Genomic DNA, 12,433 nt, shown 5'->3' with positions numbered 1-12,433 from the left:
AAACTCATTTTGATTGATCACCAATAAAATTTAGCCTTCCCTCTATATTTTCCAATTATTTTCCCTGAAATCCATCATATATGTATGTTTTTATATACGTGTGTGACTGTGTCTATGTGTGGGAGTGTGTTTGTGTGTGTGTGTGATTGTATGTGTACGTGTATATGTGTAGGAGTATATTGTATATATGTACGTTTGTATGTATACATATGTGTGTATGAGTGTGAAAGTGTGTGTATATATATATATATATATATATATATGTGGGAGTGTACTGTTTGTATATATGTGTTTGTGAGTACATGTATAAGCGTGTGTGTAACTGTGAGCACACAAAGCATCTGGAATTTCTTCAGTCCAGGGAACTCCAGAGATGGGAACCTCCTCCACTAGAGTATATCAGAACCCAGTCCAATCTATCCAATCCAGTAAGAATTAAGCTCCCACTTCATATAAGAGACCATCAGGCAATGGGGATGTAAAGACAAAACCAAAAATACTGCCTGCCCTCAAAATATGTACATCTTACCAAGAGGCTACAGCATCAACCGATAAATCCTTACTTAACAACTGAAGGAGGAGGGATTCATCAAACCATACATTTATGTACGGTAAGTAAGGAACCCCAAATGTCATCTAGTCCATCACCCTCATTTTACCAAACAGATTTATCAAAGGGATTTTTCCAAAGTCCACTCCTTGTCAGTGGACTAAATTGAACCTGGGTTCCCTGACTCCAAATCCATTGATCTTTCCATATGAGGCTGGAGAAAACACTCATCACTAAAGGATAGCATTCCCACAGAGCTATGGAAGGGCACTGAGTAGGAGAATGATATGGTCAAGCCTGTGCTTTAGGAAGATTATTACAACAGCAGAGGAGAGGGGGCTGGACCAGGAGCTGGACATCCAGGCTGGAGGCTTTTGCCCCAGTTCAAACAAAAGGGGATAAGGGTCTGAACCAGGGCATTAGCTGCCGAGTGGAGAGGAGGAAATGGATGTGAGAGATTTTATGGACAAGGAATTCGTAAGACTTTACACCTACTTGGAAACTAGGAAGGAAAAGAGAAAAAGCAAAGATGACCCAGGTAGTATAATGGAGTCCCTAGAACAATGGTCATGTCTTTCAAGAGAAACAGGAAAGTCTAGAGGAGGAGTGGATTTAGAGAAGGAGGCAGAGCAGGACACAGAGTCTAGAAGAACATGGATGAATGGAGTGACTGGAGATCACGGTAGGGAGAAGTAATAGGATGAGGCAGTGGATGGGGAAACAGACTTCAAGTCCAAAAAACCCAAGTTCAAAGACAAGTCACTCTATCACGATGGACTCAGTTTCTCCATCTTTGACATGGGAATAACAGTAGCACCTACCTGTTTTGAGGATCAAATGAGCTACTATATAGAGAATACTTTGTGCACCTTCAAGTCCTATGTGAATATTCACTATATTGGCAATCTTACCAAAGGATTAAAATGAATAATATCCTTTCCATAGCCTGGGACTACTTTCTGCTTTACTGGACCCATTTAACTCTTCATAAAAAATGTTCTTTTAATGCCCAAGGAGGAATCTTTACAGCATTATGCCCCACCCTTCCAACATCCCCAGTGTGACCTCATAACATTTAGACTCTATTGAGAAGAAAACTGGACTGAGGACTCACAGGTTCAGTCCCTGGGAATTTTCCCCTGGGCAAAAGGCAGTCATTTATTGAGACTCAATTTCCTGCTCCACAAAATAGTTATAAACTACCACTAGATTCTAGTTTCTAGTCTATTTCCTCATCCACAAGGCTTAAGCATGCCTCTAGAACCTAACTTACAAGGTTGTTGAGCTCAAAGAAGAAAAAAAAATGAATAATGCTATAGAAATACTAATGATATTTTGGGGGGTTTTATGGGGGGGAAGGGTATTAAGTACCATACTATGATTTCATTAGCATAAAAACACCTAATGAGGAAATTCCCTCTACAATTCCAAACAAAGCAGATCAGTACCTGCTTTGCCACTTTCTTGGGAGGTTCGATGATATGCCAGGGTCACACAGCCACTATGTGTCAGAGAGAGGACTTGAGCCATGGTCTTCCTGACCTGGCCAATTCTCTGCCCATTACACCACACTGTATCCAGTTACAAAGGTCAATTATAATTATTAATAGTTTAATAAACCATCTTTCTTGTAAAGTGTAACAGGAATATTTTTCCTTTCCAATAAGTGGCAAGTTGTATGTGTATGTGTGTATGTGTATGTGTGTTTGGGTTTTGCATCTTAAACCTAAGCAAAAAGAAAAAAGGATTTAAGTACCTGGAACTCATAGACTTCCTCCAGCCTTTACATTTTCCCACCTAGAGCCCAGCCAGGGAGGCAGAAGAGAGACTTAAAGCCTTCCCACATCCCTGTGGTCATTAGCATCACTGATGAAATCAGTCCATTAGTGTTGGATGTGAAATTTATTTGATGGGGTCTCCTCCTCAACCATAATTTCTATGGTTGCCCCAAGTTATTAGCAGCAATATTAGCTTGACTCAATCCCCAATGAGATGACTGGACTCTGTGGCCCTCTCTTCCAGGTCTAAATTGATGATTCCTGGGTCCTTTTAGGCCTCAGTTTCCTTACCTGCGAAATCAGGGGGTTGTCCTAGATGGCCTCAAGGGTCCCTTCCAGCTCTTACTCTAAGATCTTATGACAGGATACTATTCAGCAAGCAAAAGAACATGAAACTTAAGGTGGGTGTTTGTGCCCTGATCTGGCTGTTTTTTCTGTCTGCCTTCTTTCTTTGTTTTCCACATTCTGAGCAGCAAAGCTCCTTCTGGTCCTCCCATTCATCCCTCCGTGCACTCGACTTGCAATTAACCTCCTTATCAATGGGAAAACTGTGGCAGCTGGAACCTAACTCCAGCTCAGGGGGAGAAAAACACAGGCAAAATGATTTCTTTCTTTTTTCTCCCCTCCGCCCCTGAGGATAGTGAGGTTGGCAGTGACCCTCCATGGCCCGTCTAGCTGTCCCTCTCAAATGTTTGCCTTCTTTGTTCCCTGTACTGCTATGGTCTCCACTGAGTTCTAACACAGTCACTCTCCAGAGCCATGCAAGGTACCTCCTTGCTCCCCTGGTGTTGCCTCACCCAGCCTGTCCTGCCTCTTTCCTCAGCAGCAGCTGCAGGTGACAGGTAACAGCTGGGGGGTGGGGAGGGGAGATAACAAGGGAACTGAAGCACAAAGAGCTGATGGGTTTAAAGAGATGAAACTACCCTTCCAGCTTAATCATGAAAATTTAAAAAAACACAGAATCCCAATTAGGCTCAGAGTTTCAGCTCTACCAGGGCATCAGGGATCCCCACAAATGACTGAGCAGTGTCAAGGAGGAGAAGAAACAGTGGAACGGCTGCAGACTGCCATGCTATGGTATAACCTGACATTCCCCATTAGAACAGAAGCTTCTTGACCGTAGGGATTGTTCCCTACTTTGTGTTCATGACCCCAGAATTGGTCCCAGGGTTGGGACTATGGTATGAGCTTTAAAAAATGTTTCTGATTGACTGAATTCCTCAAAAACATTCTCAAAGCATTACCTTATAGCTGTGAAGTTCGGCTAGGTGGCACAGGGGCAGCTGAATAGAGCGCTGGGCCTGGAATCAGGAACACTCATCTCCCTGAGTTCAAATCCAGCCTCATATACTTAATAGCTCTGTGACCCTGGGCAAGTCACTTAACCTCATTTCCCTCAGCTGGAGAAGGAAATGATAAACCACTCCAGTCTCTTTGTCAAGAAAACCCCAAATGGGGTTGTGAAGAGTTGGACACGGCTGAAAAATAACTGAAGAGGTGAAGTTCAAAGGGTCTTAGATTTATATCTGAAAGGGACCTCAGAAGCCATTTGGTCCAGTCCCTTCATCTTCCAGATCAGGAAACTAAGGTCCAAGGAAGTCATAAGGATCACTGATATAGGCCTTGAAGGGACATCAGAGACCATCTAAGACAACTCCATCGTTTTCCATATAAGGAAAATGAAGCTCAGTGAGGTCCTATGGATGTCAGAACTACAGCTGCAAGACCTCAGAGGCCTAATACTCTGCCCCCATCATTTTATAGGCAAGAAAACTGAGACCCAGCAATATATATATATATATATATATATATATATATATATATATATATATATATATATATATATATACGTATATATATATGTATACATATATATATTCATAATGCATGTACATATATATGAGAAAAGACCTGCCCTAAAAAATGTGAAGGATGACTCTAGACCCAAAAGTACACCATGCCCCCATTTTTAATTAAGCTCGTGCTCCAAGGGACTATAGGTCAGCATTTCTAGCAGAGATGTAACTAGGGCAGGTTAATGTGTATGCATAGGAAAACTTTCCTTTATTTTAACTGAAAATAATAAGAAATATCGCTCCAGTTCAAAGTTCTTTCCAGCCTTAAGAGAAGGAAGACAACTATTTACTGTACATATCAAACTGCTCCAAAAACTGCACCCTCCATTAAAATCCTCTTCCCTCTTCATCTTGGAAAAATATCTAAAAAGGTCTAGGAAGAAATATAAAGCTCAAGAAAATGGATTAAGGGTAGTCACGAAACAGAACATGAAACACCCAAGTCTAATTAGGAACATGTCTTCCTCCTATCCCACTCAAGGGCTCTTCCCCCTTTTCTCCTTCCCCTGAAGGAGGTCTATTATTCTACTTCACCTAGTCATCAGCTTGGTGGAGAGGAGAGAGAACCTTGAGTAGAGTGGTCAAAGAGAAATTGAGTGCTTTTAGGAGAATAATTCTCCTAAAGGTATGCCTGAAAGTTAAGTGACTATTGTTCTGGATTTTTAAAAAATAACTTTCACCTAATCCTACCTTGTATAACTATATTTTGTCATAATGTAAAATTTCCCTTATTCAAAATTTCTAAAAATGTTACTTCAAAATATCTTGAGAAAGAAACATATCCAAGGTTGTGCAGGGAATCTTCCAGTTTGGACATTCTGACCTCGAAACCAAGGGGTCTGAGCTTTATTTTTTCTAATATGAACCCCTTTGGCCTCCCCCGCTTACATTCATGTATTTAAATGAGTAAAATAAAATATAAGGGATTACAAAGGAAACCAATTATATCAAAATACAGTCATATGTAAATGTATTATACTATATGTATATTATGTATGTGTGAATGCAGTTATGTATAAATGTGTGCATATACATAATATATAGTATACATACGTGTAAATACAGTTGTCTATAAATTTATGAGTATACAAATAATGTATATATGTGTGTAAATACAGCTATATATAATGTGTTTATATATGTATGTAAACACAGTTATTTATAAATATATTGTATACATAAATAATATATGTAGTATGTAAATAGTATACATACATATATGTGCATACATATTTTATATTATATGCATATATATACATACGTATATAAAACAAATCCTTATACCCTAGGTTAAGAACCTCTAACTTAAACAGAAAATTGCCTAGATTTAAAATAATGTTAAATTAATACAAATTGTTTCCAATAAGGTTTGTGCCTACAATGCAAAAAAACAAGTATTAAGGGTTTTTTTTTTCCATATAGTAGCCAAAGTACTAAAAGTTACGGTGCTCTGGCAACTCTTACCTTCCTCCAGCTTCCAGAAACAACTAAGTTTACCATCTACCTAGCAAGAAGCATTAGTCCAGGTTGGAAGGGACTGAATGGTACACCTCACTCCTCCCTTTGTCCACAGTTCACGCTGACCCGGTCCTGTTCCTTTCCCCAGAACCAGCCTCTTCAACAATGGCTTTTACAGACTCTGAACATCTGCCTCTCTCTTAAGGAACCCTATATCCTGAGGTCCAAGTCTTTCCCACCAAAAAAGCTCAATTGAACATGTCTCTAAAAAGTTGATTTCAGAGTACCATTAACCTTCTTTTCTCTGAGAGCTTTCCATACTACTTGCCCTGGGTCCCAGAAATGCTGGTTTCAGTTCTCCTCAAAAGACTCACCCACCATCCAACATACTTTACCTTGTAATAGTGCAGCAATTTGGAGAGACTTCTGTGATGGATGTTCTTTCAGCACATCTAAGACGGTCCTGCCTAGGCTATCCTTTATGTTGGCATCAATTCCTGAAAGAGAACAGCGGCAGTGTGCATCAGTGGACTCAAAATGTCTCTAATCAGAATCACACCCCGAGCAGATCCTACTTCTAGAGAATCTGGGACACAAAAACTTCAACATAAAATATTAATACAAGAAAGAAGGTGTGTGTCTATTCATAGGATCACAGATTTAGAGCAAGAAGGGACCTTGGAGGCCAACTAGTCCAATGCCCTCATTTTGCAGATAAGGAAACTGAGGTCAGAGACTAAGTGACTAGCTCAAAGTCCCAGAGTAGTAAGAAGTCAGGACTGGGTCTCCAACCACAACACTGTTTCCTCCCAATTGAAGGCTACATTAACTATTACAAAACTTTAATGAAAAATTTTTCTAGATAGTATTAGTTTATTAAAAGATGCAGAAAACATTAATGTCTTAGAATTTAAATTCCTTAATCACATTAATTCCTAAAATCAGATAGCATGATAATGAAAAGGTAGTGTGGTCCAGGAGAAAGAACTCTGTCTTTGGAGAGGACCTGGGTTTGAACTCCAGCCCTGCCCGCCCCTTGCTTACCTGAATGACCTCAAGCTCTTTGAGGAAAAAAAAAAGACTGTTTTGCTCCTGCCTTTTTATCTACCCCAATACCAAATATATAGCCCCTGACACACAGTAGGCCTTTAATAAATGTTTGTTGATTGTTGACTGATTGGTTAATTGCGAGAATCTCCTCACTTCTCCAGCCCTCAGTTTCTTCTTCTATAAAATGAAGGGTTTGGATCAGAAGGCTTCTAAGGTCCCATCTCATTCTGGATCTTTGATCTTTGACAAGCAATGTCAGAACAGAGAAAGTGTATTTTTGTTGTTGGGTCATTTCCGTTGTGTCCAACTCTGTGTGACCCCATTTGGGGTTTTCTTGGCAAAGATACTGGAGTGGTTTGCCATTGCCTTTTCCAGCTCATTTTACAGAAGAGGAAACTAAGGCAAACAGGGTTAAGTGACTTCCCCAGGGTCACACAGCTAGTAAGTATCTGAGGCCAGATTTGAACTCAGGAGTCTTCCTGACTACAGGCCAGACCCTCTATCCACTGCACCAAGCTGCCTCTACACACAATAAGAGTTTAGTAAATGTTTGTGGTCTTGACTTGCTCATGGTCAAACTGCTAATATGTGATAGGGGAAGGATCTTGACTCCAAAGCTGGCCATCTGAGTACTATCCATGGTACCTCTCAGTATGTAGGGCTATTTGGTCCAGATCTGGGATTTCCAGGGTGAGAAGAACTTCTTGTAAGGGAACTCCATCTACCAATTTGTAGCATCACTTTCTTTGAAACTTAGACACTTAAAATGTTACTTAAGGCATTGAGATGTTAAGAAATTTGTCTATAGTCACAGAGTATGTGTCAGAAGAAGATTTGATTCTGAGCCTGTCTGACTCCCAAGGCTACATCTCTAGCCACTTCCTCTCAGTTCTGTTATCAGCTCATCTCAATAAAAGAGACAGCAGCTTGACATGATGGTGAACTATGAGCACATATTTATTTGAGCAGGAGTTAAAATCTTCCAACTGAAGCCATTGCTTGGTGTGGTGTCCTTTCCTGTCATCTTTACTTGTAAAGACAAAGCCATCTTTAAAGATCTTTCAAATTGTAACTTTGATTTTTAATCTCTTCTGTAAATCTGTATAAAAAGGAAGGCTCTCTTCCTTTGCAAAGAGAAAATGTTATCGTTAAATACATTCTAATACAATAGCTCAGCCAAAAGAGTCTTGAATTTGGAGTCATAGAATGTAGGTTCAAATTTCACTTTAGTTATTCATTTGTTGTATGATTCTGAGTGGTTTTATTTTTATCTTTGTTATGGATAACAAAGACAGATTATTCAGTTTTTTCTATAAATGGGGATTGGAGTAGATGACCTGAAAGGTCCTGCAGGTCTAAATCTATTACTCTATGATCCTCGCTCTGTGACTTTGGCCAAAAATTTAACCACTGTGGGCCTCAGTTTCCCCATCTATAAAATGAAGGGGCAGGGTCTTCCTGCTCTGTATCTATGATCCTGCAATGCTATTATATACTCAGCATGGCCAGTAACTCCACTGGCCAAAAAGAAAGCAACGTTAAATTTATCCCATGACCCAAAGGGACAATGAGAGACCATTGCCATGGCGGACACAGAGCTGGCCTCTGAGCTAAAAAGATTTGGGTTCAAATCCAACCTTTGGCACATCCTGGCTGTTTCACCTTGGGAACGGCACTTACCTTTCAGTTCTCTAGGGCGCTCTCTAAGACTAACTGGAACTTTAGTAAACTTCATAAAAATGTTTGACCTCAGGTAGTTTCATTTCATTTTAATCAGTGCACAGATGTGAGGACCAACCAGACAGCTTCCTCCATCCCTTCTGAGGATTGTTCTAATTACTCTAAAAGTCTTCCTTCTCAGTCACTAGAGACCACACACTACAGCTACTCACTTAATGAAGTAATTGGCTCTTAAGCTCAAGAAAACTGAATCTCTTTGATTTTTATAGTTCAAAACCAACTGTTCTATCATAATCTCATCAGCTTTCAGACATCACAGGGTTCAGTCCCTCCTTTTTGGCCTCAGAGGAGTTAAATAATGCACCTTCCTTAGCACAGAGAGAAATGGAACCTTCCTTTGCCCTCCATATACACACACCCCCCCAACATTCCTATTCTCCTTTTTATCCAGATTTATAGAAGAGATTAAAAATCAAAGCTGTAATATGAAAGCTCTCTAAAGCAGGCTTTAATCTTTACAAACACTTCTTTTCCTTCTAATCATTGTGTTTCTCCTGGTCTTTTTTGTTGCCAGTCTGAAAATAACAACTACTGACATGCATCTAAGATAGATAGATAGATGGACAGATAGATGGAGGATGGGGATAGATAGATAGATGGATGGATGGATAGATAGATAGATAGATAGATGTATACATGTATTTATATATTAGAGCATAAAATATAAGTTATATGATACATTGTACATAAAACTATTGACATATACTATATACAAAAATATATTAAATAACTTAGTGTCCCAAAAGTCATTGTGTAAATTTAAGCTTTAATAGCTTAATAAAATAGCTTTAATGATTTTAATAATAATTTAATAGCTTCAATAAAAGTTACATTAAGACTTGAGGGATGCCTTGTATGTGCTATATATAATGTTTAATAAGTGTGTATATATGTGTGTATAAGTGTGTATATATACATATATTTACATACGCATGTATGTATAGACGTATATGTATGTATGTGGAAGGAAAGGAAGAGAAATGGTTTAAAATTAGCAAAGTACCTTTGATACATTATCCTAATTGAGCTTCGCAACAACCCCATGAGGTAGACACTTTAAATGTTACTATCCCAATATTACAGATGAGGAAACTGAGGCTCCATGAGTCTAAAAGACTTTTCAAGTCACACAGCTATTATCACAGGTAAAATTTGAACCCACATCTTTCTAATTTCCTAGTTACTGTACCTTGACCATTCTAAATACTTGACATTCACTCCAACAGTTTATTCCTCTAAGATAGATCAAGATAGAGCTGACTCTAAATTCTTTACTGGGTGCCAAGGTGAGAAAAAGGTTATTTCTTTAAGCATCTACTACTTTGAATGTGTGGGTCCTCCCCTCACAATGCTGACTGGGATAAGAGCATGGTACAAACAGAAATGGATTTTGAGTCAAGGGAAGTGAGTTCAAATCCCAGCATTGATGCTTCCTCCAGAAAATCATGGAAACTTGCCATGCCTCAGTTTCCCTATGTGTGAAGTGAGGTGACTGGGCTTGATGATTTCTAAGGTTCTCTGCAGTTCGGCACCCTGTGACACTATGTACTTCTCCATGCCTTACGTAGTAGAGGGTGCTCAGGAAGACCTATGGTCCCCAAGTTGGTGTCTTTGTGGCCAATCTGGTGATAAGCTTTTCCAAACTGAGATGGGTTGGTCTTACAGAGCTGATGACTCAGATCATCTGACTCAAAACCCAGTAAACTCCTTCCACTAGACAGACAGACAGACAGATAGACAGACAGACAGACAGACAGACAGATAGATAGATAGATAGATAGATAGACAGATATCATAGAAACTTTAGGATCAGATTTGGAATCCTCCAGCACCATATCAGGGGAGAACAGTACAGCATATTAAAAGGATAATGTTTACCAGAATAGACCAACCCCCAAGTAGATTAGGATAGTTCTTTCACCAAGAGTCAGAGAAGTTGTCCCCAAAATCTGAATGTTCCAGAAAAGCTAAGGTTAAATCCCGTTTGCCCTTGACACAGCTTCCTAGTGGCCTCAGGCCAGAATGAAGTGGAATCCTGCTCACTTACAGGCATAACAGCTTGGCCCACAAGGAAGTGGAGCTCCTCAGAGTTGACACATTTTCTGGCACTGGGGGAATTCCCCTTACTCTGTCCTAACATACCCAGGCACATTTCAGTGTCTAGATAAGGGGGCCCTGTATATCCCAACTAAGTATAATATTCTTGTTGAGTATCTCTCTATGGCTAAATAAACCTCCTTTTGTTAGTAACTGAATGATCTAAGACTACCTCGCTATGTTCCAATGATAAACCTAATCTACTAGGTGACCAGCCTGAGTCAGTCCTGGCCTTTAATAATTGTGAAGTATACTAGCTTGGAACTCGCATAATCTAGGTTCGAGTTCCAGCTATACTAGTTATTATCTCAGAGATCTGAAGTTAGCTTCTTCATCCTGTGGTCCTCGGTCTGCACATCTATAAAATGAGGGAGTTGGAATAAGCCCCCTCTGAAGTTCCTTCCAACTCTAAATCTATGACCCTATGATGTTATAACCTCCTTGGCTTCAGTTTCTTCTTGTGTGAAATTAAAAGGCTAGACTAAGTGGCCTCTAAATACCCTCCCAGAGGGGGTTTAACCCCATCATTTCCTGACTAATGTGACTGAGAGGCTCATGGAATCCCCCTTTTCACAGCTGATAATAAAATGATGAACCTTAAAGGATTCTTAGCAAATTTAATTTTTTTCCCACCAAAATGGTATGTCTTGCTTTGGTTGGGAGGGAGGGAGGGAGGAAAAAGAATTGCAAACAACTGAATTCACAACACTGAAAACTTGGGAGGTAGTTTCAAAGGTTTCTCATGGAATTCTTCACTTAACAACAGCGCAAACCACAGGGGTCCTTGAACTATTCCACTCCTCTAGGATAATGAATACATAATGTGACTTATAAATATTCAGTTGTCTTGCTATGTTTTAGTGAGCAATCATTGATAGGAGCCATGCTCAGATAACATTTTTATTCAAAAGCTGGGGCTGAATTTTACATAATATGCCACTCATATAATGTTAGGTAAAGACAAGGGGTAGGGGTGATATATATATTATATACACACTTGATATATATGTATTAATATTATACATACATACATATATGTGTGTATATGAGTATATATGTATGTATATGTGTATATATGTATTTGTATATGTGTGTGTGCATGTGTGATAGAAGGAAACCACATGTGATTTCCCTTTCTACTTTTCTGCAATGGACACATCACCTGGAAGGAGAAACTCCCAGAATGGTAACAAGAACTTACCCGTTTCTAACAGAAGCCGGACAACATCTACCTTCCCAAACAAGGCTGCTTCATGGAGTGCACTCCCCTTTTCCGTCTGCAAAACAAAAGAAAACCAAAATATAAAGACATAGCTTTGAGACCTTAGAAAGTCTATGAGATCAAAAAAATTGCAATTCAATTAAACAAGTTTCTATTAATTGCTATAGTAGACCCTTGATCTACAAAGTAAAAAATGAGAAAAGGCCTGCCCTCAAGGAGCTTCCATTCTGAGAGAGGGGAGGGGAATTCAGCCACATTTCTAAGCATTCATGATGGGTGTCCACATGGAATTTTGGATTTGGGGTTGTAAATTATAAAGAATTTGTCATTTGGATATTTATACGTAATGAGAAACACTTATACAGAATTTTAAAGTTTCTAAAGCATTTTACATATATTATGTCATTTGATCCCCACAACAATCCCATTGGGCAAATCACTTAATTTCTCTGTACTGCTTTGCTCATCTGTTAAAGGCCTGCTCACAGCCACCATGCACCTCTCTAATGCATTCTGAGTAATGCTCATAATTATAATAATAACAACAATCATAATAATACTTCAAAGCTTGCAAAGCACTCTACTCACCTCATTGGATCCTGACGGTAGCCTTGTGAGTCTGAGGTAATGGCCACAGTTCATTGATGAGGAAGCTAAGGCTGAAAGGTCAGGTCAGTAGACT

General features: G+C 39.3%; 1 protein-coding gene across 1 annotated transcript in view; it reads right to left on the bottom strand.

Annotated features, from left to right (window-relative positions):
* The window catches only part of LOC118851198 (ankyrin repeat and sterile alpha motif domain-containing protein 1B-like), a 169,132-nt gene that overhangs the window by 82,123 nt on the left and 74,576 nt on the right, over positions 1-12,433 (bottom strand). The window contains exons 6-7 of the mRNA XM_036760705.1: positions 11,731-11,806; positions 6,038-6,139 (exon numbers count right to left, since the gene is read on the bottom strand). Of these exons, the coding sequence (XP_036616600.1) occupies positions 6,038-6,139; positions 11,731-11,806 (178 nt within the window). The remainder of the gene's footprint in view (positions 1-6,037; positions 6,140-11,730; positions 11,807-12,433) is intronic.

Source organism: Trichosurus vulpecula, chromosome 5, assembly GCF_011100635.1.
Source record: "Trichosurus vulpecula isolate mTriVul1 chromosome 5, mTriVul1.pri, whole genome shotgun sequence".
Taxonomy (NCBI): domain Eukaryota; kingdom Metazoa; phylum Chordata; class Mammalia; order Diprotodontia; family Phalangeridae; genus Trichosurus; species Trichosurus vulpecula.
The sequence above is the reverse complement of the archived record's forward strand: the minus strand, read 5'-3'. Positions and strand labels throughout refer to the sequence as shown.